Consider the following 24,029-nt stretch of genomic DNA (forward strand, 5'->3'; position numbering starts at 1 on the left):
GATACGCACAAAGGCCGCCAGGGCGCGCCAAGCGCCAGGCGCGAGGCAGCCGGGGGCTGGAGGCGCTGTGATTGGCAATTGCGGCAGTCAATCGGGCGCAGGCGGGGGCAGGGTGGGGCGGGCCGCCCTAGAGGCCCGTGGGCGAGAGGCGGGGCCTGCATGAATGGGGCGCGAGGCGCGCGGCTGCAGTCGGCGCTCGGGGGGGAAGCGGGAGTCCCGGCCGGGAGTGGGTGGGAGGAAGCGAGGTGGGGAGGGGAGGGAAAGAACGCGGGGGGCGGGGAGGGGCAGCGCCGGGGCGGCGCGCCGAGAGCGGCGAGGCGGCGGGTGTGAGCCAGAGCCGTGGCCGTGGTTCCTGTCGCTTCGGTGCCGCTGTCCGCTGCGCCGCCTCCTGCCGGACCCCGAGGAGCCCCCGACCCGGCGGAAGAGTCGGGACTGGGGTAGCCGGCGCTGAGGGAGGAGTCGGGTCCGAACGGCCGCGCCAAAGACCCCCGGGCGTGGAGGTGGGGGGCTGAGGCCCCCGAGGGGGCCCCGCCGCTATGGGCAACCTGGAGAGCGCCGAGGGCGGCCAGGGCGAGCCTCCCTCTGTCTCGCTGCTGCCGCCGCCCGGCAAAATGCCGATGCCTGAGCCCTGTGAGCTGGAAGAGAGGTTCGCCTTGGTGCTGGTGAGAGCTGAGCCTGGTCCCTTCCCCCTCCTACCGCCCCGCAGGTCCCAGCGCCCCGGGTGGGTTCCTTGGTCCGGCCCACCCCTTCAGTCAGGGCCCCCGATGGGTCTCGGCCCCCAGCGCCTTCCCAGGAACCTCTGAGCAGCCCCGTCGGGGACCTCCCAACCGACGCCTCAACCGCTGGACACTTAGGAGGAGGGGTCCCCAACCCGGGACCGCCCCAGGGTCCAGACTTCTTCCTCTTCCCTTCCCCTTCTGCCGCCCTTCGCACTTCTCCTCACTTCCCTGACAGTCTCCGCAGGTCCCTAGGATTCTCATTCCTAAACCTTTGGCTGGTGCGGGGGAATTCAGAAGCTCAGGGCCGGCCCACTCCCCAGCCTAAGTCCGGGTTCTCTGACTGGGGAGACCGCCTCTCGTGTTAACATGGAGGCTTTCCAGGGAGTGGGTCCTACTCCCAGCCCAGACCAGATGTTTGGGGGAGAGGAGGGGGAATGGAGGGGGACTGGCAGCTCGTGAAGGGGGTGGAATAAAGAGTGATGCCATTCTACTTATTTTCAGAACGGCCTGCAGGCATCCTGCAAAGTTACAGTGGGTTTGCCTAAAAGAGCTGAACATGTGGATAAGCCATTTCACTAGTGTATTTTTCCAATTGAAACAATACACAAACCATCCTGCCTCCCCCACCCCACCCCTTTTATGTTAAGCCCTAGTGGCTGGTTTGTGTTTTTTGCCTGTGCTTCTTTTTAGTCTTTCTGTAGGTTCCTAAATGATCTGTATGGATGAGTTTTTAGAGCTGACTTTGGGATTCTTCTTTGATGTGGGAACTGGACATTGATGTCGGTGGCTCTGTGGACAGAGAGCGTCTGAGCTGGTATCACTGAGATGGAGGCAGAGAATATGTCGGAGCTAAAAATGAAGTTTTGGAGAAAGAAAGTGAGCTAGGTGAAGGAACGTTTGCTAACAGAGGTAAATCTTAGAGAAACTTGGGGAAATAGTTCCCAGTTCCTCAAAGAACTCTCTAAGAGGCAGTGTTAATGCTGCCGTTATTGTTACTATGGCCTGAAGGGCTGACTTTGCCTTTGCCTGTGAGGAGGGTTAAGTTGTGACTTAGCAGCCTTATTGGATTTCATCTGCTTTGGAATAGGAAGATTAGATCTGTTGGCACCAGTGAAGCTGTCTAGAGATCCTGGCCTCTCCGATGGTGCAGAGCCTGACATCAGCCCACTGGCACCATAGCCAGATCAGAGAGGGTTCACGGGGTTCCAAGGGGAAGCTGGCACCTATCTGCCCATCAGCTCTGTGAAGGGCCAAAGGGATCTGGGCCACATGTCTTGTGGCCCTCTGCATTTCCCCCACCATCCTCGGGGGATGGGGTGAGTCAGTGATTACTAATGTGCTGTGGCCATCTCAGAGGCTGAGGAGAGCCTGGGACTTGGTGCCCTTGCAAACAAGAGCTCAACTGTTGGGGGAAAAGAGTGGGAGGGAATCTGCCCTCCAGTGGGGGTGTGAAAACCCCCATGGAGTGGCATGAGGTAGCTACAGAAATTGGAGAAAAAGGGATGTAAAGGGATGTTCAGAGGTGGACTGGGTAGGGGGCTGCCTTAGGTAGGTGCTACCAGGCTGTTTGTTGTGAGAGCTCAGAACCAGAGTTGGTCATGTCCTCACTGGAGTTTGGTTGACACATTTGTTTAGTTGGCAGATTAATGGCTTAATATTTACAAAGTGCATATGGTATCCTGATTACTAGCCAGAGAGCCTAGGTCAGACTGGGGACCGTACCACCCACTTGTAAGCCTAACTTTCAGCAGAAAGTTTTGATTTGTTTCCTCGTGGCTTTTGTTTTCGTCTTGTTACTGTGTGCCTGAGCCGCTGCTAATGGGGAGTTGTAACAGGGCAGGCCAGGGCTAATTAGCTGTCTTAGGAAGGGAGGAGATTTTACCTCAGTTTTCTAACACAGGGAAATCATGCTTTCTTGGGGATTTGAGTTCTTCGCTAGGGACTCTTAAAGATCCCTCTTTCCTCTGTTTCTAAAACATGCCCTTTCCAGTATCCTTTGGGAACAGTACTGACTATTGGATGTTTGACCCTGGAACAGGCTCATGTATATTTCCTGACAGTCAGGAGAAGCATAGTACAGTAGAAAAAGCAGGAGCCGTGTCTTAGCGATCATCTTAACCTCTCTGAGCCTAGATTTGCTCATCTGTACAATGGGGCTAATGATTACCATCCTGGTGGGATTTTGAGAATTGAGGGGTGTATATAAGGTGCTTGGCACCCAGTAGGTACTCAATATAGATCAGTTTCTTTTCTTGATTGTGTAAAAGAGTAAGACAGGTTGCTCCTTTTATACCATTTTCTTCCCCAGATTGATTTGGTTTACGGACAAGCTATTTGTTGGTTTTGCTGAAGTGATGTACTGGTGTCCTGGTTAAGCATATGGATTTTCAAGTCAAAGTGGGCTCAAATACTGGCTCCTCACAGTCTCCAGTTAGAAAAGTGTTTGACCTTAATCAAGTTACTTAATCTTTTTGAGTCCCAGTTTCCTCTTATAAATGAGGATAATAATAGTATTTGCCACATGAGGTTATTGTGTGAATTTAATGAAACTAGAAGTTAAGTACTTAGTTAGCAGAGTCTGGCATCTACTGTATGCTTGGTAAATGGTAGTTTTTAAATGTGTAACTCTCAGCAGTGACTCAGATCTGAGATCACTTGTATTCCCAAAACGGTATTTTAAGTTCAGTAATCTGATGAAACCAGTTACCCTGTTCTGTATTAGCCAGACTCAGGATATGCTGCTGCTGTTACATGGAGGGCTTCCCCAGTCCCACTGTATCTATGGAAACCCCCCCTGAAAAACACCCTGGCTGGGGAAGTTGTATCACTGCTGAGTCAAGACCACAGGCTCCCAGCTTTCTGGTGCAGACACATGATCTGACCCACAGCCTGTCAGCCAAGGTTGGGTAACTCGTCTGAAGCCATGAGGTGGTTTGTGCAGGACATAGTCCTACCCCAGCCCAGTGCCCTAATCCAGGGCTTTCCTGCTGGTATGCTGGGATACTGATCCCCTCAGCCCTGGCAGCAGCTCAGGTCCCAGATTGGTCCCGTCTGGCTGGATCAGCTTCCACCATTTACCCTGTGTACTGTGCAAATAGTATTTTCTAGGTGTGTCCTGGTATTAAAAAGGTTGTGAAGCTGCTGTGTTACACTGTTTTCTTGGGATCCTTCCTTACCCCCTGTCTTGGCAGCAGCCCCTATTCTGTTGAGGACTGAGAAGTTTAGGATGGTCAGTTATTGGAGCTCCTCTTTATTAATACCAGGATGAGATCTCTGGTCCGGTAAAGCCCCCTTCTGTGTTTTGGTCCTGACTAGTCTACTACCTTAGTTGCTCAGAAGCTAGTATACTGGCCAGTACTGGCCTTTCCTTAGATAGAGAGGGGAGGCAGAGGGCTTTAATGGCTTTAAAAGGATAGCTGTCTGCTTTTGCTGTGTTTGCACCCTGATTTTTCTGTTTACTGGGTTACTACAGATTTGAAACAAAGTCTAAAGGTTCTAATGCCAGAAAAAGCCCTGGATATCCCTCAAGAGGAGGCTCTCAGGGCATGAGGGTGGGGCTGTGTGACGGGCTCTCCCTGCCGTGGCCCCTCCTTTCACATATCCCTGGTGAAGACTGATGACTTGGGGTTTTGCTATAAGTGTAGCATTGATGTGGGAGCTAAGCTGGCCTGGGTGCTAGTTGTCAAGAGGCTTTGAGAGGCCTCCTTTGACATAGAAAGGGGCTGGGAAAAACTTGGACTAAATATCAAGTTCCAAATCGCCATGGTGGAAATGTTTTTCCCAGCCCTGGGGATTGTGGTGAATTAGTTCAGGCTGAGATAGAACTTGGGGGAGGGTAAGGGCCCTTGACAGCTGTCAGAGCAACCCCCTCGTTTAGAGACCCCACTGAGAAGACCCTAGGGCACAGAGAGAAACCTCATTCCTTGACTTTCCCATATGACCCTGCTTTAGATTGGGGAGGTGTAGGGGTAGGTGGGAGGGAGATGGAACTGATGCAGTGGACTCCTTGTGATTTGGGAATGTTTTCATGGCTCAAAGGGAAGCTCAGCTTTTTTCCTTTTTTCCCTTAAAGTAATACTCATTCTCTAAAAACAAGTTTGGGCAATTTAGAAAGAAGAAAAGATTGATGATTTAGGTTGAAGGAAAAAGTCCATATTTTCTCCATTCCTTTAGCAAATGGAGGCAATGTGTTTTATTTTTTTTATTTTTATTAATTTTTAAAATTTATTGTTTTATTTTTGGCGGTATTGGGTCTTCGTTGCTGCGTGCAGGCTCTTCTCTGGTTGTGGCGAGCAGGGGCTACTCTTCGTTGCAGTGCGTGGGCTTCACATTGTGGTGGCTTTTCTTGTCTCGGAGCACAGGCTCTAGGCGTGCAGGCTTCAGTAGTTGTGGCACACGGTCTCAGTAGTTGTGGCTCGCGGGCTCTATAGCTCAGGCTCAGTAGTTGTGGCTCACAGGCTTAGTTGCTCTGTGGCATGTGGGATCTTCCCGGACCAGGGCTCGAACCCGTGTTCCCTGCATTGACAGGCGGACTCTTAACCACTGAGCCAACAGGGAAGCCCGACAATGTGTGTTAAAACTTTCCATGTTTTTGTCTTTGCATAGGTTTTTTTTTTTAATTAATTAATTTTATTTATTTATTTTTGACTGTGTTGGGTCTTTGTTGCTGCGTGCGAGCTTTCTCTAGTTGCGGAGAGCAGGGGCTACTCTTTGTTGCAGTGCGTGGGCTTCTCATTGTGGTGGCTTCTCTTGTTGCAGAGCACAAGCTCTAAGCGCACGGGCTTCAGTAGTTGTGGCTTGCAGGCTCTAGAGCGCAGGCTCAGTAGTTGTGGTGCACGGGCTTAGCTGCTCCGCGGCACGTGGGATCTTCCCAGGCCAGGGCTCGAACCTGTGTCCCCTGCATTGGTAGGCAGATTCTTAACCACTGCGCCATCAGGGAAGCCCTCTGCACAGGGTTTTGTACAATGTTGTGATAGTAGTGTGTGTGTGCGTGCGTGTGTGTGTACACACACATATATTTATCCAACATGGCTTTTTTTTTTTGCTTTTGTTATTTCGTTAGTTTTCCCAGGATAGTCACTGTAAACATTTTTAAATGCTTGTACAATGGTCCATCAAGTGAATGTACCATTGTTTACTTAACTCTCCTCCTCTTGTTGGACATTTAGGTTGTTTGCCTCTATTTGCCATCATAAACAATGCTGTGATGAACATCTTGGTGTACCTTTTCAATAGTTAGAGTTTTCCTTGGGATAGAAACCCCAAATTGAACTTCCTAGATTGTAGGATATGTTTTTAAGGTCCTAAATACATATTTCCACATTTTTTTTAAAAAGAGAGTAATTCATGTGAGTGTCCTTAAAGGGAGGTTGCAGGATTGAGGATAGCTTCTTTTCTCCTGATTATGAAAATAAGACATACTTAGTAAGCAAATTTAGAAGTAAAAAGTGTGAAAAGTATAAAACATATGGAAAAGTATAAAGAAGAGCATTAAAATCACCTGTAATCTCTCCATTTACTATTAACATTTTGATATATATATTTTAACAATTAGAGTCATACTGTGCATATTGTTTTGTAAACTGATTTTTAATTTTACTATTTGAAGCATTTTCTCATTTGTCTAAATATTCTTCAGTCTTATGATTTCATGGCTAGTAAAGTATTCCATAATACAGTATTTTATTACTGCTTTATATTTCTCTCTCTCTCCGCTTTTTGCTACTATAATTAACACTGTGATGAATTTTCTGTGCATAAATATTTGGGTGCATGTCTGATTATTTCCTTGGGATAAATTGCTTTTAAAGGCCTTTGAGAAGTATGCCTTCTAAAAAAGTTGTACCATTGTCTTTTCCACTGATAGTGTGTCTCCCTTTCTCCATAAGCTAACCATTACTTCATGGTTTAACTTTAAACACCTTTGCCAGTTTAATTAGTGAGCAATGGTATTTTGTTTTAATTTGTATTTCTTTTAACATTTCATCATAAGTGTTTTGGCCATCTTTTTTTTTTAAACATCTTTAAAAATATGGAACACATCACGAATTTGCGTATTATCCTTGCGCAGGGGCCATGCTAATGTTCTCTGTATCGTTCCAATTTTAGTATATGTGCTGCCAAAGTGAGCACTTGGCCATCTTTTTTATGTGTTCTTAGCTCTCTGCTGGGGATTTATTATACATACATATTTCTATGTAATAAATGTATATGTTTCCACACTTGTTCATTATAAAATATTTTTCATATATGAAAGAGCATATATAACTATTATGTAAGATTAAAATAATAATGAAATGGATAACAGTGTATCCACTGGAGAGTTCTTGGAATTGCTTCCTGCCCCTTAATTTCTTCTCTCTGCTATTTTATCTGGGATGAAAAAGCCCTTTAGCTCAGGACTTATTGGGTCTGTTTCTGCAGCTGGGACAGTCCAGGTGGCAGCCACACCAGTGCTTCATAGCTCTGTCTGTGGGGAAACAACCACTGCAGCTGGTGAGAACAGGAACTGGTTGTGGTGGAAATAGCTAATCTTCAATGAAGTGAAAAAAGAAGCCAAGGTGGAGAGGAAATGAGACCACAGATCCTCCCCTGCCCCTGGGGTTGCCTGGGAAGGCTGGTCGGAGCCAGGGCCGCAGTTCCGTGGTCGAGACCAAAGAATCTGCCCCAGAGCTGACTGTAGTCGGCCCAGGGGACAGCAGCGCTGGCGGCCTGAAGTCAGCGTGTTATCTGCTCAGCCAGGCTGGTCACCTCCATTCTGGGGAATGTTTCTCCTAAGTCTGCACTGAGCTGAAGCAGCGCCAGGGAAAGGCCAGGGGTTCATTCCAGTTCGGAAATGCACTTGAGAGAAGAGGAAGAACCTTTTTCTTAAAAGATAAGAGAGGATGCTGTCTCTACACAGCCCCTGCCCCCTGCTCCTTGCTGGGTACTCTAGGGCCCCCTCTTTTTGAATAGCACCACATGGGAACTGAAGGGTTTCGAGGTTGTCATCCATGAAGAAGAGGTTTCCAGAATAGAGATGAACTAGGCAGCTAGAATCCCTGAGTTCCCATTTCCAGTCTCTCTGCCTCCCTCAGCAGAGCCACATTTTTCTATCTTGTTTTTCTTCCATGGGAGAATGAGTCCCCCAAGAAAGATATAAAGGTATTAGGCTGCCTCTCTGTCCTTAAAATACTCTGGTTGTCTGTGCCTCCCACACTCCTCTCTACTTCTGTTTTCACCTTTCAGAATCCTCTTTCCAGAATCTCTTATGCTTTCTGTCTTCCATCACTTTACAACGAAGTTGTGGGTTGAAAGTTTGTGTGGTGGGTAGGGGAGGACCTGGATAGGGTTTTGGTGGAGCAGTTCCCCCGCCCTTTACTAATATGCATACTCTTCTCAGTTTATAAAGTACTTTGAGGTACTTGAAGGGTGTTCTAAACAATGTTCAGAACCACGAGGGGATATCAGAATTATTTACGTGACAAATTTTGCAAGTAGAGGAAGGATTTAGGCTGTTGTATGCTCGTGATAGTTCAATTCTTGTCCTCATCTCTTTCCTCGTTCCCTCCCCATCTCTTTTACCACCTTCTCACCCTCACCCGGGTTATTGACAGAGCTGGATGGGCTGGTGGTCCTGTCTCTGGGTCCCTAAAAGCATTAACGGGGAAGGAATATACTCTCTTCTTGCCCTGCTTGCTCATTTCTACTTAGATCTGGACTAGAGAGTGTCACAGCCCTCCTCCAATTGCTCATGCCATCTCTAAGTAAGAGCTGGGCATGAGCCTTGTGTTTGGGTACTTTTGGAGATGGTTATCTTGTTTTAAGGACTAGCTACAGTTTAGAGCAGAGTTAGTTTCCGCTCAGTTTTTACCAGCTTCCTTGCAGGGAGCTGGAGAGCCAGTCCCTAGATCTTCCCAGTATTTCCCGTGAAACCTTAAAAAAAATATGTCCTGGAAGGAAGTAGCTGGTTTGAGACTCTTGCAGGCTTAGGGTGTTTTGAAAGAAAAAACATCAGTTTTGGAATCAGAAGACTTGGGTTCTGGTCCAGCTTGATACCCTTTTTGTTTTTCTTTTCCCCCAGCTGATGACCTTAGGCAAAGTCTATAATTTTTCTGAGCCAATTTCATCCTTATGAAATTGGTGATGATCATACCTACTTTACAGGGTTTTGAAGATGTTTAAAGTAGACAACATAATGAAAATAGTTTATAATCTATAAAGGTTCTACAATTAAATGTTTGTGGCATATACATTACCCAGTATATACCACCCCTATTCCCATCAGTTAAAGTGGTTTTCAGCTGGGGAAGGTACTGTCCCAGAAGGGAGCTTTTTTTGGCAAGTGAGGATGTTTTGGTTATCACACTGACTTGGAGTGGGGAGGGGCGAGTTACTTCTGACATTTAGTGCCCGAGGGCTGGGGATGTTAACCATCCTACAGCACTTGGGTCAGTCCCACACAGTAAAGAATGATCTTACCCAAAATGCTGATAGCGCTTCTGCTGAGAATTATCTTCTACTAATCTGTACCTCTGTTGTCTTTTTTTTTGGGGGGGGGGATAACTCTGTTTTTTTGGTTTTTTAAAAATTTATTTACTTATTTATTTTTGGCTGCATTGGGTCTTCGTTGCTGCGTGCGGGCTTTCTCTAGTTGCGGCGAGCAGGGGCTACTCTTCGTTGCAGTGCGCGGGCTTCTCATTGCAGTGGCTTCTCTTGTTGTGGAGCACAGGCTCTAGGCGTGCGGGCTTCAGTAGTTGTGGCACGTGGGCTCAGTAGTTGTGGCTCACGGGCTCTAGAGTGCAGGCTCAGTAGTTGTGGCGCACGGGCTTAGTTGCTCCGTGGCATGTGGGATCTTCCCAGACCAGGGCTCAAACCCGTGTCCCCTGCATTGGCAGGCGGACTCCTAACCACTGCGCCACCAGGGAAGTCAGGTGTTTCGTTTTTTTTTTTAATTTTTATTGGAGTATAGTTGATTTACAATGTTGTGTTAGTTTCTACTGTACAGCAAGGTGAGTCAGCTATACATATACATATATCCCTCTTTTTTGGATTTTCTTTTTTTTGTTTTATAAATGTATTTATTTTATTTATTTATTTTTGGCTGCGTTGGTTCTTTGTTGCTGTGTGCAGGCTTTCTCTAGTAGCGACAAGCGGGGGCTACTCTTTGTCGCGATGCACGGCCTTCTCATTGCAGTGGCTTCTCTTGTTGTGGAGCATGGGCTCTAGGCACGTGGGCTCAGTAGTTGTGGCTTGCAGGCTCTAGAGCACAGGCTCAGTAGTTGTGGTGCACGGGCTTAGCTGCTCCGCGGCATGTGGGATCTTCCCAGACCAGGGCTCGAACCCATGTCCCCTGCATTGGCAGGTGGGTTCTTAACCACTGCGCCACCAGGGAAGTCCCTGGATTTTCTTCTGTACCTCCGTTGTCTTGTGTCCCAGTTGGGGATGAAGCTTTAAGAGCAGTAAAAGTAAAGGCAGAATAACAGTTTTTGGTGCTTTCTTGGTTTTCCCATTTCCTATTACACCTTCAAGCAAGAGGTGGACATCCATCTTTTTATTACCTCTGTCTGTAGGTTTAAGGACTGATTCCCTGGTTCCTTCTGTACTGTGGGCTCTACCCTAAAACTTGTCAAGGAGCAGTTTGGGATATACATACTTCACTGCTGACCTTTACTAACCCCATTAGCTCCTCAAGCCAGGGTAAACGTTCTTTTAGGTTGGGAATATGTTTGAGAGCTTTTTGAACAGTGCTTCTGGATCTTTTGAGTAAAAGACTCTTTTGAAAATCTGATTAAACTTGTGACCCCTAATTCTGTGCACACATACAGTCCTTTGGGGGTTTAAAACCCATTCTTGGATCTGCTAGGGAATCCCTGACTTTGAATCTAGAGGAATGGGAAGGGAGAGCTGGGCGAGGAGAAGCCACTGCAAGAGCTCCTTGACACAAACAGTACTCAATATTTTTGTAAGGGGAATGGAGCCCTTACAAAAGGGCTGTCAGTTCAGATAAAATAATGCCTCTGTTGGTGGTTCCAAAAAAGAGAGCTTGTTGAAACTTGGTTGACTGTCATTCAGAGGGAGATACTCTGGCCCTTGGACATCTTAATTTAACTTAAAAAAATTTTTAATTTAATTTATTTTTTATACAGCAGCTTCTTATTAGTTATCTATTTTATACATATTGGTGTATATATGTTAATCCTAATCTCCCAATTCATCCCCCCCACCCTGCCCCGCTTCCCCCCTTGGTGTCCATACGTTTGTTCTCTACATCTGTGTCTCTATTTCTGCATTGCAAACCGGTTCATCTGTACCATTTTTCTATATTCCCCATATATGCGTTAATATACGATATTTGTTTTTCTGTTTCTGACTTACTTCACTCTGTATGACAGTCTCTAGATCCATCCACATTTCTACAAATGACCCAATTTCATTCCTTTTTATGGCTGAGTAATGTTCCATTGTATATATGTACCACACCTTCTTTATCCATTCGTCTGTCAACAGGCATTTAGGTTGCTTCCATGACCTGGCTATTGTAAACAGTGCTGCAGTGAACATTGGGGTGCATGTGTCTTTTTGAATTATGGTTTTCTCTGGGTATATGCCCAGTAAGTGGGATTGCTGGGTCATACGGTAATTCCAGTTTTAGTTTTTTAAGGAACCTGCATACTGTTCTCCATAGTGGCTGTATCAATTTACATTCCCACCAACAGTGCAAGAAGGTTCCCTTTTCTCCACACCCTCTCTAGCATTTGTTGTTTGTAGATTTTCTGATGATGCCTTAATTTAACTTTGACTAAGGATACTTTGTGGTGAGGTCTTCCCCTTTGAGCCAGACCCTCAACCTCCAGGAACATCCAGGTAGGGATGACAGGATGTACTTTGACAAGCCAGGGGAACCAGTGGCATCCTTGCAGTGAAGCCCAAAAGTTAGGTCATATCCTATGTTTTGAGGTACTGTCTGCCCGAAGCCACAACTCTCTCCAGCAGGCCTAAGGTCTCTGGGAAAATCCAGGCAGTTGTGGCTTCCCAGGGTGTGCCTTAAAGAGGACTTTGACATCCAGTCTCTAGCAGTTACTTCTATGCTTAAATCCTTTTGCTTTCTACCTTACAAACAAACAAACAGACAAAAATTACCTATACTTTTTTTGACTGCTCAGAATATTTCATACCAAAATTTTTGAAGAAAAATTCAGATCTTTTGGGGGCTTTATTATGAAAAAAAGTTTTTTTCAGAACAACATTAAAAATGTTGTTTTTTTCTGGGTGGAGTCTCCCATCTCATCCTTATAGGAATGGCTCAGTTTCTGGTCTCCACCAAATGCCTAGATTTAACTTGTATAGGTTAAGGAAAGAGAATTCAACATTTGTCGGGGATATGCCACATGCTTTTACATGTATTATCTCATTAAGCTTGACAACAATACTGTAAGGCAGTTATTTCACTTCTTTTTTTATTAATTTTTATTGGAGTATAGTTGCTTTACAGTGTTGTGTTTCTGCTGTACAGCAAAGTGAATCAGTTATACATATACATATATCCCCTGTCTTTTAGATTTCCTTCCCTTTTTTTTTTTTTTTTTTGCAGTACACGGGCCTCTCACCTTTGTGGCCTCTCCCCCTGCGGAGCAGAGGCTCCGGACGCGCAGGCTCAGGGGCCATGGCTCAGGGGCCCAGCCGCGCCGCGGCATGTGGGATCCTCCCGGTCTGGGGCACGAACCCATGTCCCCTGCATCGGCAGGCGGACTCTCAACCACTGCGCCACCAGGGAAGCCCTTCCTTCCCATTTTGGTAACCACAGAGCATTGAGTAGAGTTTCTTGTGCTATACAGTAGGTTCTCATTAGTTATCTATTTTATACGTACTAGTGTATATATGGAAATCCCAATCTCCCAATTCATCCCACTCCCCCTTACCCCCTTGGTATGCATAAGTTTGTTTTCTATATCTGTGTCTCTATTTCTGCTTTGCAATTGTTCATATGTACCATTTTTCTAGATTCCACATATAAGCGGTATTATACGATATTTTTCTCTTTCTGACTTATTTCGCTCTGTATGACAGTCTCTAGGTCTATTCACATCTCTTCAAATGGCACTATTTCGTTCCTTTCTATGGCTGAGAAGTATTCCATTGTATATATGTACCACATCTTCTTTATCCATTCCTCCGTTGATGGACATTTAGGGTGTTTCCATGCCTTGGCTATTGTAAATAGTGCTGCAATGAACATTGGGGTGCATGTATCTTTTTGAATATGGTTTTTATTTCTGTTTTACAGGTGATGAAAACAGGGCTCAGAGGGGTTAAGTAACCTTGAGAAAGTCTCAGCTTAGATGTCACTTGGAGAGGCCTTAAGTAAAAATTTTTGGTTAGATTTTTTGTTAATGCTAAAAGGACTGCTAGAAATACAACTTTTTTTTTTTTAGCTGTGTTGAGTCTTCGTTGCTATGTACAGGCTTTCTCTAGTTGTGGCGAGCGGGGGCTACTCTTCGTTGCAGTGCGTGGGCTTCTCACTGTGGTGGCTTCTTGTTGCGGAGCACGGGCTCTAGGCGTGCGGGCTTCAGTAGTTGCAGCTCGCAGGCTTAGCTGCTCCGCGGCATGTGGGATCTTCCTGGACCAGGGATCGAACCCATGTCCCCTGCATTGGCAGGTGGATTCTTAACCACTGTGCCACCAGGGAAGTCCACAACTTCTAAAAGATGCTTAATCCTTGATTATATATATATATATTTTAAACTGCCTAGAAAAATTTCTGGAAGAATACAAGTAAATCTAATAACACTGATTACCTCTGAAATGTAGGGAGGGAATCATAATAAGAGGACCAGGAAAGTCAAAGGGAATTTAGCTTTATCTATAATGTTAACATTTCTACAAGGAGAATGTATTTATATGTCAGTTATATAATTAAAAGTTAAATAAAAAATTCTTAACCTCCTTAGAAATCAAGGAAATGAACATTCCAATGCTACACTTTTTTTTTTTTTTTTTTTGCGGTACGCAGGCCTCTCACCGCCGCGGCCTCTCCCGCTGCGGAGCACAGGCTCCTGACGCGCAGGCTCAGCGGCCATGGCTCACAGGCCCAGCCGCTCCGCGGCACGTGGGATCTTCCCAGAACGGGGCACGAACCCGTGTCCCCTGCATCGGCAGGCGGACTCCCGACCACTGCGCCACCAGGAAAGCCCAATGATACACTTTTATACTAATCATCTGGGCAAAGTTTTAAAGATTGACAATGTCTATGGTTGTCATTAGTGGTACATTAATACACCATTAGTAGTAGTGTAATTTGGTACAGACATTTTAGAAGATGTTTTATAGGGTCTGCCAGTTTCAAATGTGCATACCCTTTAACTTGGTCATCTCACTTCCGGGAAACTGTCCTACAGAACTGTTTATACATGGCATGAAGGTGCATGGAAAGGATCCTCACGGCTGCATTGTTTAACAGTAAACACCTGGGAGAAACCTGATTGTCCATTTCCTGTCCATATCTGTTTCTTTTCCACTCATCTGGTTACTCCAGGCAAATACTGGGAGTTATCCTTAATTTTTCCTTCTTCCTTCTCCATACTCAGTCTATTACTCTGCCAATTCCATCTTCAAAATATGTCTCAGATCTACCCATTCTCTCTATCTCTACTGCCACTGCCTCAGTCCAAGCCGATGTCAACTCTGGCTTGTATTACATCCAAACAATTGGCCTCCCAATTTCTTCTACTGCTCCTTTCTCCATCCTCCCAGCCATTCTCCACAAAACAGCCAAATTTAAAATATAAGTCAAATAGCATCATTTTCCTACCTAGAAATCTTTAATGGCTTCCTTTTGCACTAAAAAAAAAAAAGCAAACCCCTGGCCTTGGCCCTTAACACTGCATTATTTGGCTCCTGCTGACTTCTGTAACCTTACTGATTGCCGACCTCCACATTAGCCTTCCTTTAGTTCAGGACAAGTTCCTTTCTTGTCTCAGGGCCTTTGCACAAGCTGTTTCCTCTCCTGGAATGCCTTGTCCCTGGATCTTCAAATGGCTCAATCTAGTTTATGCTTCAGGGCTCAGTTTTAGTAATGCCACCTCTCAGAGAGGCCTCTCTTCTTTATTATTCTCTTAGCATCCTATTAACTTCTTTTGTATTATTTTCCATTTTAAAATTATTTGTTTAATTACTTGCTTATTATCTGTCTCCCCAGACTGTTGACTCCATGAGGGTGGAAACTTTCTGTATGCTTATCACTGTCCAGCCAAATACCTGGCACCGGCTAGGCACTCAATAAATGGTTGTGGCTGATGGAATCTCGAAGATATGTGTGTGTGTGTATGTATAAATAGAATCGTCTAAAAAGGGAATTAAAAGAAGAGTATATGTAATGCTTTATAAAGCCACATGTTTGTATGTAAATGTTTAGAAAAAAGGCCTGGAACAGTCAATACCAAGCTGTTAGTCCCTGTGGTGACCTACGGAGGGAAATGGATAGGGTTGGGGGCCGAACAGTGACTCCTTTTTTATTCTATAAGCTTTTGAGTTGATTAATTTTTTAACAATATGTACCCATGTATTTGTTCCTCCTTTAAGGGAAAAGGAGGAATAAAAATAGGGGAGGATGACTCAACTTTTATTGCAAAAAAGAAAGCTCCTCTCTCTCACTCTCTGCGCTGACCCAAAAGAAGAGAGCAACAGGGAGAAAGGACACCAGTGAGGTCGTTCCCTGCCCTGTACTGAGCTTGGCACTAGTTTTCATAGTAGAAAGAATCCTAAGAGATGCCCTTATGCCCTGAGGCTATATTTTAAATTCTTAAATGTAGGCCCAACCTTGGTCTCCCAGACACAGCCAAGTTGTATATTTTTAGCCTGTTTCATTTCTAGGCTAGTGAAAGCTGCAGCTCCAGCCTCAGTTTAGCAGGTGAAGTCAGCAAAGAGAATAAACAAGCTCTGGGCTTCACTGCAGCTAAGCTTCTCAAAGTTAAGTCAGTTCAGCAGCCCCAACCCCCAAGGAAACTATGTTCTCTAGATTCTTGTCTCCCAGAAATGTGGATAGCTAATCATTTTCACAGCTAATGTTCATTGCATGCTAATGGTATGCCAAGCATCTGGCAAAGCTCTTTATACGCATTATCTCATTTAATCACCATAACTATGGAGTAGTTATAATTATCTCCATTTTATAGATGAGGAAATGGAGGGCCAGGATGGTTAAATAGCTCATCTGGGATCACGCAGCTAGTAGGTGGTGACGTCAGAATTTGAATCCAAGCAGTTTCACTCCAAAACCCACATCCTTAACCACAATCTCCTTCTCTTTCCAGGGTCACCACCCCGCCCCCGCCTTCAGTACGGCTTTGGTGGGAATTGTGTACATTACGGCAGAACACAGGGAAAGTAGAACAAGTCTTCCTTTGCTGAGAGGTGTGGTGGGAAGATTTGGGCTTTGGAGTCAGCCAGACTTGGGTTTGAATCCCAGCTATCCCACTAGGACTTTCACTATTCAACAAGTATTTCCTTTTTTATTTACTGTGTGCCAGTGATAGCACTGGGTATACAGTGGTGAAAAACAAATATCACCTCTGCCTTCATGGAGTTTATGGGAATGCAGATATTAAACAAATAAATGCTTAACTACAAGTTATATGTCCTCGGGAGACAAAGAACAGGTTGTTACGAGAGAGTATAACCAAAGCTTCCCTCTAAATGAAGGCCAGAGGCAGCCTTGGAATCTCTGAGAGACTTTCTACTTTCATTTCATTTTCCTTCCTTTCTTGATTTATTAAGGAAACAGGTCTTAGGTGCCTACTGCATATACAGCACTTTCTCGAGTGCTTTGGAGAATAACAAAGAAATAGAAGATAATGCAAGTTGGAGAGACAAAATAGAACTGTACTTTGAACAACTAGAGAATTAAAACAAGTGCGTGTCCTCAGATTATCCGTGAGGCTCCCTATGTGCCTCAGTTATTTTATCCATAACATGGGGATATTTGTCTTGCCCAATCACATGTTTTTGTGAAGACCAAGTGAGATCATGAAGTGATGAGGTGCCACACAGCTCCAAGCATAGAAGGACTAGAGGGTTAGGGAAGGATTAGCGTGGCATGGGATTGCTAATCAGGCAGTGCTCTCAGGAAGACATGGACTTTGTCAGGTCTTACAGGGGACAGGTGTGGATCAGGAGAGAGGAGACTGAAGGCCAGAGCAGTGTGGGAGGGGATTAAAGAGGAAGAATTAGCCAGATATATGAAGGGCAGCCAGGAGCCCCACCTGCTGGGGTAGAGGATCCTCATCTCTTGCCTGGTCCATTGTAGTAGACTCCTTAGTTGTCTCTCTACTGCAGTCTTGCAGACCCAGCTCCACCTTCCTGCCCCCCACCCCCCATTCATCCTTATAGCCATGTGTAAAGATCTGGGTGAGAGGTTTTCTAGGAAGAGAGAGTAAACCTTGGGCTGGGAAAGAACTTTGCACATTTCGAGGAACTGAAGAGATGCCAGATTGGTCAGCAAGGATGCTAAAGAGACATCAGGGAAGGCAGAAGAAAGGTGAGCAGGGCTTAGGTCATGGAACCTTATCAGCCTTGATAAGGAGTTTGGGAAGTGACCGGGCTCCTCAGTCAACTCTGCCCAGCAGAGTGATCGTGCCTTCTGCTCTTTCAGGTTTGACTGGTGTTCAACCCTCCTTCCTACACCCTCCTCAGGCCAGAAAGGGCAGTGCCTCTGCTAGGCTGGCCCCAGTGTTTAGTGTGCCTGTCCATGTTCTGAGCCTATAATTTGGTGGGTTGGCTGGTTACAAAAATAAAAAGTGTGACCTATAACTAAAGCTGAGTGGATTCAGTAAAGAGGGAGCTTTTAATTTGCAGGGGTCCTGGGCTGTATTTAACTGGAGGAGAAATGTGTCTCCTCCCTAAGCGCTGCTGCATTTTCCCCCTTGAGTACCTGCTCTGCAGTGAGTTAGGGTTTTTGGGCCTGGGGGTGAGCTTTAGGGAGATATTTCGAAGGGAATTTAGGGTCCAACAGCAGGTTTGATGGTGCTTCCTGGGAGGTTGGCATTATTCAGTCTTGCCTCTCATATAACCCACTTGGAGGGAAGTAGAGTTTTTAAATGTTTGATTGAGTGATCACTCATTTATTCATTCAACACAAATGTATTGAGTGCTTACTGTGTATTTTAGACATTAGGGATCCCATAGTGAACAAAAGAGACAAAGGGACTTGCCCCACAGAGTTCACGTTTTTGTTGGGGACAACAATAAACACATACTCAGGTCTGTCATAGAATGTTGAGCAGGGATAAGTGCCATGAAGAAAAAGAAGGTAAAGGGGTGGCGAGTAAGAGGGGCACTATTTTAATGAAGTGGCAGTTTGAGGGGTTGAAGTACAGGAGAAAAGTGGAATAGTGAAGACAACTTTCTGTGGACTCTGGACCCCAGCTCCTGAGAGCCCCCCAGGACAGGGGCTCCCTGAGCAGGGCAGGGTTAGGTCCGTGCTCAGCGAGGGGCCTGGCTGCTTCCTAGCCCAGGTGGGCCCAGTCGGAGCCTGTGGTTGCCTCTTCCCGGCTCCACTGGTCAGAACTGTCTGCAGGGCTGGGCAGGGTGCTGGTTGACTGTAAATAGATACTTGTCTTTCCAGGGCTCCTCAAGCCTGGTCCTCTCAAGATTTCCTGAAGTCACCGTGTGTTCTTGGCTAGAGGAGGACTAAGAAATCTGGCCTGGGAAGCTGCAAGGAGTGCAGGGCTTCCTTCTGCCTGTGCCTGCTGCTCACCAGGCCTTTTTCAGGGGCTTTGGGGCTCAGTGGATTTGGATTTGAATCCCGGCTCTGCCATTTATTAGTTCTGTGACCTTGGGCCAGTGCTGTAGCTTCCTCAAGCCTTGTTTTCTTTATCTATATAATCAGGATAGGAATATTGACTTCTAGGGATTTGGTGAGCATTGAATAACATATATAAAGGATCCAGGACAGTGTCTGGCATAGTGGGTGCTCAATAAATTTTAAGTTGAAATATTCTAAGACCACTAACCTCTTAAAGTCAGGGGTCTGGTATTAAGGAGCCCAGTGAAAATATTCAAGAAATATGGATTATTATTGATGGGTAAGAGACTGGTTCTGTGTACCTCAAAGTTGTGAAATCACTGAATTGCACACCACATATTAGTCACCTGGCTTTCCTACTCCATGTTGGCCTTGTCATGGCCTCTGCACGGGCCTTAGGATCTCCAGGAACTAACGTGGCCCTTGGCCTATCCTTTAGCACATTTCATCTCTAGTACAGCCATGGAAGGATCGGCCTTTAAGAGTCTTCTGGACTGGGGAACTTACCAAGGCCAGAGTAGCCAGCATAGGGCTACCGAGGTCCAGACCTCTGCCCCTGGGACTGTATTGAACTCTGGGGTGGTGGTGGCCACTGTTATGTGGGTTCATTTGCAGATTGAAGGGATCACAGACTCCCCCTCAAAACCAGCCTCAGAGTGAGACCCAGACAATGTTCTAGAATTGATGGACGAAAGATAGCTAAGTGGGAAGGAGCATCTTAGTTTGAACCTTCTGTGTCCAGAGTATGCTTGGGCCCCTTACTTTGCACAGACTTCTTGCTAATGGTTGTGGTTATTTTGTTTTTACTTGCCGCTCAGCAGAATCAGCATCACACAAACACTCGTTATCCTCAGGCCCTTGGCAGTCAGGGCACTTGGTGAGTCCCTTGTAAAGTGCTCACGTCTACAGATTATTTTCTGATGTATCTGGCATGAGTTCCAGACTGACAGTGCAATAGCAACTATCAATTGCTCCCTTTGGGCTTGACTAATTACTGCTGGCATCGTATGTAAGGAATTAAGAATCTCTTATGCTTTTACAGGGCAGCAGGGCCTGGTGAGCTCCCAAAGCGTTTATCTGTCATTTCCCCAGAATACCCTTGTTAAAAGTTGTGAGCAAAACCTCAGGAATTGAAGGGTAGCCAGCCAGACAGTATTGGGTGGCATTTGGCTTCTCAGTTGATTCCCTCTAAGAATTGTAAAGAAACCATCTAGTACTTGTTGCCTACAGATGCCTGTAGGGAAATGTCAAATGGTGTCATAATGTTGTAAAAGCACTACTAGCTGCTTCTGACTGTCTTGGAGGTGAGAGGGCAGAGAGGTTATTCCAGCCTTATTCTGTGGCTAGGTGAAAATTTACTCAGGACTCTGGAGGGCCTCTGGAGGCTGCGAACTGAGAATGGCGCAGGTGTCATCTTCCTCGCCTGGAGACAAGGAAGGGAGAGGGATGCAGTACTAGCCCTCAGAGACTCCCGAGTGCAGCACGGTGTTCATTCGCTCAGCAAGCACTTACTGAGCACTTAGGATTGTGTGAAGTGCCAGAGAAATAAAGATGACTGAGACAGTGTCTGCCCCTAGGAGTTCAGTCTGGAGGGGAAGACAAACACATTAAACATCTAATTGCAGTCTTCAGCTTGGGAAGCACAATGGTATAGACATGCAGGAACATCTGGGGAGCACAGGGAGGGGCTTGGGGAATACTGCCTGTAGGAGGAAGTCTCTGCTGGCTAAAGGGATAATTAGGAGTTGGAGAGAAGTGTGGAAGAGAAAGCAGGTAGAGTGGCGGCATCAGGGTGAGGCAGAGTGATGTATTTCAGAGAATCCTCCCGCTGCTGCGCGGGGCTCTTGGAGTGTAAGGTGTAAGGCAGACAGTGGTGGCAGGGTGGGGATGGCTCGAGTAGTAAGGAGGGCTTTGAATGCCATGCGGATGGACCATACTTCATGCTTTTTGTTGGAGAGTGTCATGGTCAGATTTTGAGGTGTGAGTGGGTCATTGTGGCAGCCATGGGAAGGGAATCAGAACTGGAGGTGGGCAGCCGAGTGGGAGGCCTTCTAGTGTGGTGATGATGATGGGAGCCTGAACCAGAGCTGGTTTGCATGGTGGAGATGATAGGACAGACTCAATAAATAGTTTAAAAGATTAAATTTGGGGACTCAGTGATGGATTAGATTTGACATTGGAAAGGTAGAGATAAGGGAAAAGGGAGGAATTCAGGATGATACCCAGATTTCTAGTTTGAGATGGAAATGCATATTTGAGAGTCATTGGTGTCTACTGGTCAAATAAAATTTGGGGTCAAAACATTCTCATGCCTCTCTCTATATTCCCACAGACAGCACAGACCTTCAGGGACTGGGAGGGAAAACTCCTGAGACTTATGCAAGGTCACAAGGAGAGAAACAGTTGTTGAGAAGAGTAGTTAGCTGAGGGGGCCGAAAACAGAGATTTGTGGTAGATCAAACCTCAGGTTTGCAGACGGCAGGTTTAACCTGCAGAAGTTGGAAGACAACGGGGAGGTGAGGGACTTGAGATAAGGCGGAACACGAAAAACAATTTTCTTTGCAAAATCTCATCCCAAAGTTTAGAGGAATTGTCCCAGATCACTCAGCAGAGCACCTTAGTTAGTCGGTGCCTCAATTCTGTCCCCCCAAATTCTGGTCCCAGCTTTCCTGTGAATCCTCTGGGTGGCTGTTGGTGTTTTCAGTCTTACCTTTCGGAGGGGCGTGTGTGCAACTGCTCTAACCTAGAGAATTAATAAGCGTATAAATATATTTAACCTATACTCTTCAGCTACATGTATATACTCTCTCTTTTATGCATTTTAAAGTACTGTGAAATTATATTTTATGTATGTGCTTAGAAGCTATCTTTGAGTCACCTGCAACTCTTTGGAGTAGCTCATCCAAGTTACCATTTATAGAGCCCTTCTCCTGGGCTAGGCACTATTCAAACTCCTTTTCATTCTTTCGTCCCTTCACTTAATTCTTCTAGGAGGTAGAGATTGTGATTCACATTTTATAGATGAAGAAACTGAGATTCAGAGAAGGCTAGTAACTTTCCCACTGTCTCATGAAAAGTACCAGGATTCAAATCTCAGTCCTCTCTGTTCCAAAGCCCATGCTGTTATTTATAGCTCTCTGAATGTTTAAAATGCCATTCAGGTATGAGGGAATTGTCACCTTGTGGTGTCCAAGAGGGGAGTTCCCTTGTCTTTTTGCTCTGCATGGTGTCCTTCTTACTCTGAGACAGAAACCTTGAACTTCAGGTGTTTGGCACACATACCTCGTTCAGCTAGTTTCACCCAGTCTTGCTGGACAGGGAGGCACCATTTAATGATCAACCAAAGCCGGTCAGACCAATACAGATGGACCTTCCCAAGTTAGAAATGGAGATTTGATTTCTTTGTAAGGAGATGGCAGGGTATGGTGGAAAAAGCCATGTCCTGGCAAAAGTTCTGTTGGAGGCCACATATCTGGGTTTGAATCTGGGTTCTGCCACTTTCTGTATGACTTTGAGCCAGTTGGTCTCAGATTCTTAATTCTCTCACCAGTTAAGCAGGCATTATACCACTTACCTCCACTGGTTATTAGGAACAGTAAGTGAGATTTTGTGAGAAAAGTGCCTGGCATATAAGAGACGCTCAGTAATGTTTTCCTCCCCATCTGTGGCCCCAAGTGAATATGGCACCTAGGACACCAGACATTGAGAGAAGCAGACAAGATTCAGGGTCTCTCTGGGGTGGGAACTCCCAGAAGGCTACTTCCAAAGAGGTGTTTTTCTAGCTGGACAATCAAATGAGATGTAAAAAAGCTGGGGCACTCAAAGATGGGGTAGGGTGTGGGCAGTCATAACCTCTGTGTCAAGCTCTGGCCTTTAAAGTCATGAGGAGGGACAATGTTGGGAGGGTGGCTTGTGGATCAAGAGCAGACTGGGGTCTTTACGATTCCTCCCCAAAGAGCAGAGGAGCACTGAGGCACTGAGATGCACCTCCATTTGAGAGCAATTGAAAAAGCAAGGAGAGACAAAGGACTTGTAGTGCCTCTCCCCAGCTGATATGACTGGTGACAGATGTGAGCTCATGCTGGGGCATAAAGCAGGAGTCGTGCCCCTCCCACGTGTAGTCTGGATGTAGGAAGGGATTCATTAAGTTTTATGTTTTGATAATAAGCTCCTGGATTTATGAGACGCCTAGAAAGCCCAAGCCAGGCCCCCAGCTGGTACACTGGGTGAGATGGAGTGCTGCCCCCAGCTGGCCTCTGCCATCCACACAGGCAGCTCACAGCACCTATTAAGCTTTTTCTGTGTGTCAGACATCCTTGTCTAGGAACAAGTGTGGTCAAGGAAAGTCCATGCCCTCACAAAGCTTACAGTCTAGTTCAGGAAGTAATACAGAATGTGAGTAGTAATATGAGAGTGCAGTAATTTTTTGTGTGAAATCTTATAATTAAAAGATCTAGCATAGTGCTTGGCCCAGAGTAGACGTTTATAGGCCATAGTTTTCCCTTTTTTGGTAAATATACAAGAGTTATCGCAAGGCAAAATAGGACTTCCAGTTGGCACAGTGTATGATGCCTAGAAGACACCAGTATTTGGTATTGAAGGAATGATTGAATATAATTGTGGATGGGAAGCAAGGGCAGGAAGCCCCACAGAAGTTCAGGGGAAGGAGTGTGCAGAGGTCTGGGTTGTTTGGAGGGGGCTTCATGAGGAACGTTGATCGTATTGATCCTGAAGGATGCATGCAATTTGAAAAGGTTCAGAGAAGGGCTAAAACAATTGGTTGTCTCAGAAGAGGCATTGTATGGGAATACAAACTCAGGGTCAGACCTGGATTCACATCTCAGCTCTATTGCGTACTGGCTGTGTGACCCTGGGCAAGTTCCACGGCCTGCCTTTCGAAGCCTTTGTTTCCTCACCTGTAAAATAGGAATGATGTTAGTCCCAACTTCATAGGGTTCTTGTGAGAATTAAATGAGATAATCGTATAAAGTTCTTCTTTTTTTAAAATATTTATTTATTTTGGGGCTGCATCAGGTCTTAGTTGTGGCATGTCGGATCTTTTGTTACGACGCGTGGGCTCTTGATGGCAGTTCAAGGGCTTCTCTCTAGTTGTGACACGCAGCCTCGTTAGTTGTGGTGTGAGGGCTCTCTAGTTGTGGCACGAGGGCTCAGTAGCCCCGCAGCATGTGGGATCTTAGTTCCCTGACCAGCGTCCCCTGCATTGCAAGATGGATTCTTAACCACTGGACCACCAGGGATGTCCCTCATACAGAGTTCTTAGCAAAGTTTTGTCAATAAATGTTAGCTTTTGTCATTATTTTATCATTTTAATAGTAGTATCATTATTATCCTACTCATGCCTACCTACTTACCTTAGTTTCCTAGACCTTGTGTCATCTGGCTGTTCCCTGCCTGCTGTAATATCCTCATATATACTTTTATTCCATTATTGTAAATCAGGGACTCCCAGACCTTTTATGGCGTTTTGTGTGTCTGTGTACTTGCAATTGCTGTGTCCTTGCCTAGCATAT

The 24,029-nt window shown here is 45.7% G+C and overlaps 1 protein-coding gene and 1 non-coding gene across 7 annotated transcripts in view; one reads left to right on the forward strand and one right to left on the reverse strand.

Annotated features, from left to right (window-relative positions):
- The first annotated feature begins 289 nt into the window (after positions 1 to 289).
- Positions 290 to 24,029, forward strand: part of FMNL3 (formin like 3) — a 55,511-nt gene continuing 31,771 nt past the window's right edge. For 3 of the 6 annotated variants that reach the window (XM_033866773.2, XM_033866774.2, XM_033866776.2), the window contains exon 1: positions 290 to 662. In XM_033866773.2, the coding sequence (XP_033722664.1) occupies positions 537 to 662 (126 nt within the window). In that variant the 5' untranslated portion in view covers positions 290 to 536. Of the gene's footprint in view, positions 663 to 1,494; positions 1,629 to 24,029 lie in introns of those variants that run through there. The other 3 variants (XM_033866772.2, XM_033866775.2, XM_073788703.1) reach the window with 2 other exon arrangements.
- On the reverse strand, positions 6,745 to 6,851 carry LOC117314403 (U6 spliceosomal RNA). The gene has a single exon (XR_004529148.1). It is a non-coding gene; the product is annotated as a U6 spliceosomal RNA (small nuclear RNA).

The sequence above is a fragment of the Tursiops truncatus genome, chromosome 11 (genome assembly GCF_011762595.2).
Source record: "Tursiops truncatus isolate mTurTru1 chromosome 11, mTurTru1.mat.Y, whole genome shotgun sequence".
Lineage (NCBI taxonomy): Eukaryota > Metazoa > Chordata > Mammalia > Artiodactyla > Delphinidae > Tursiops > Tursiops truncatus.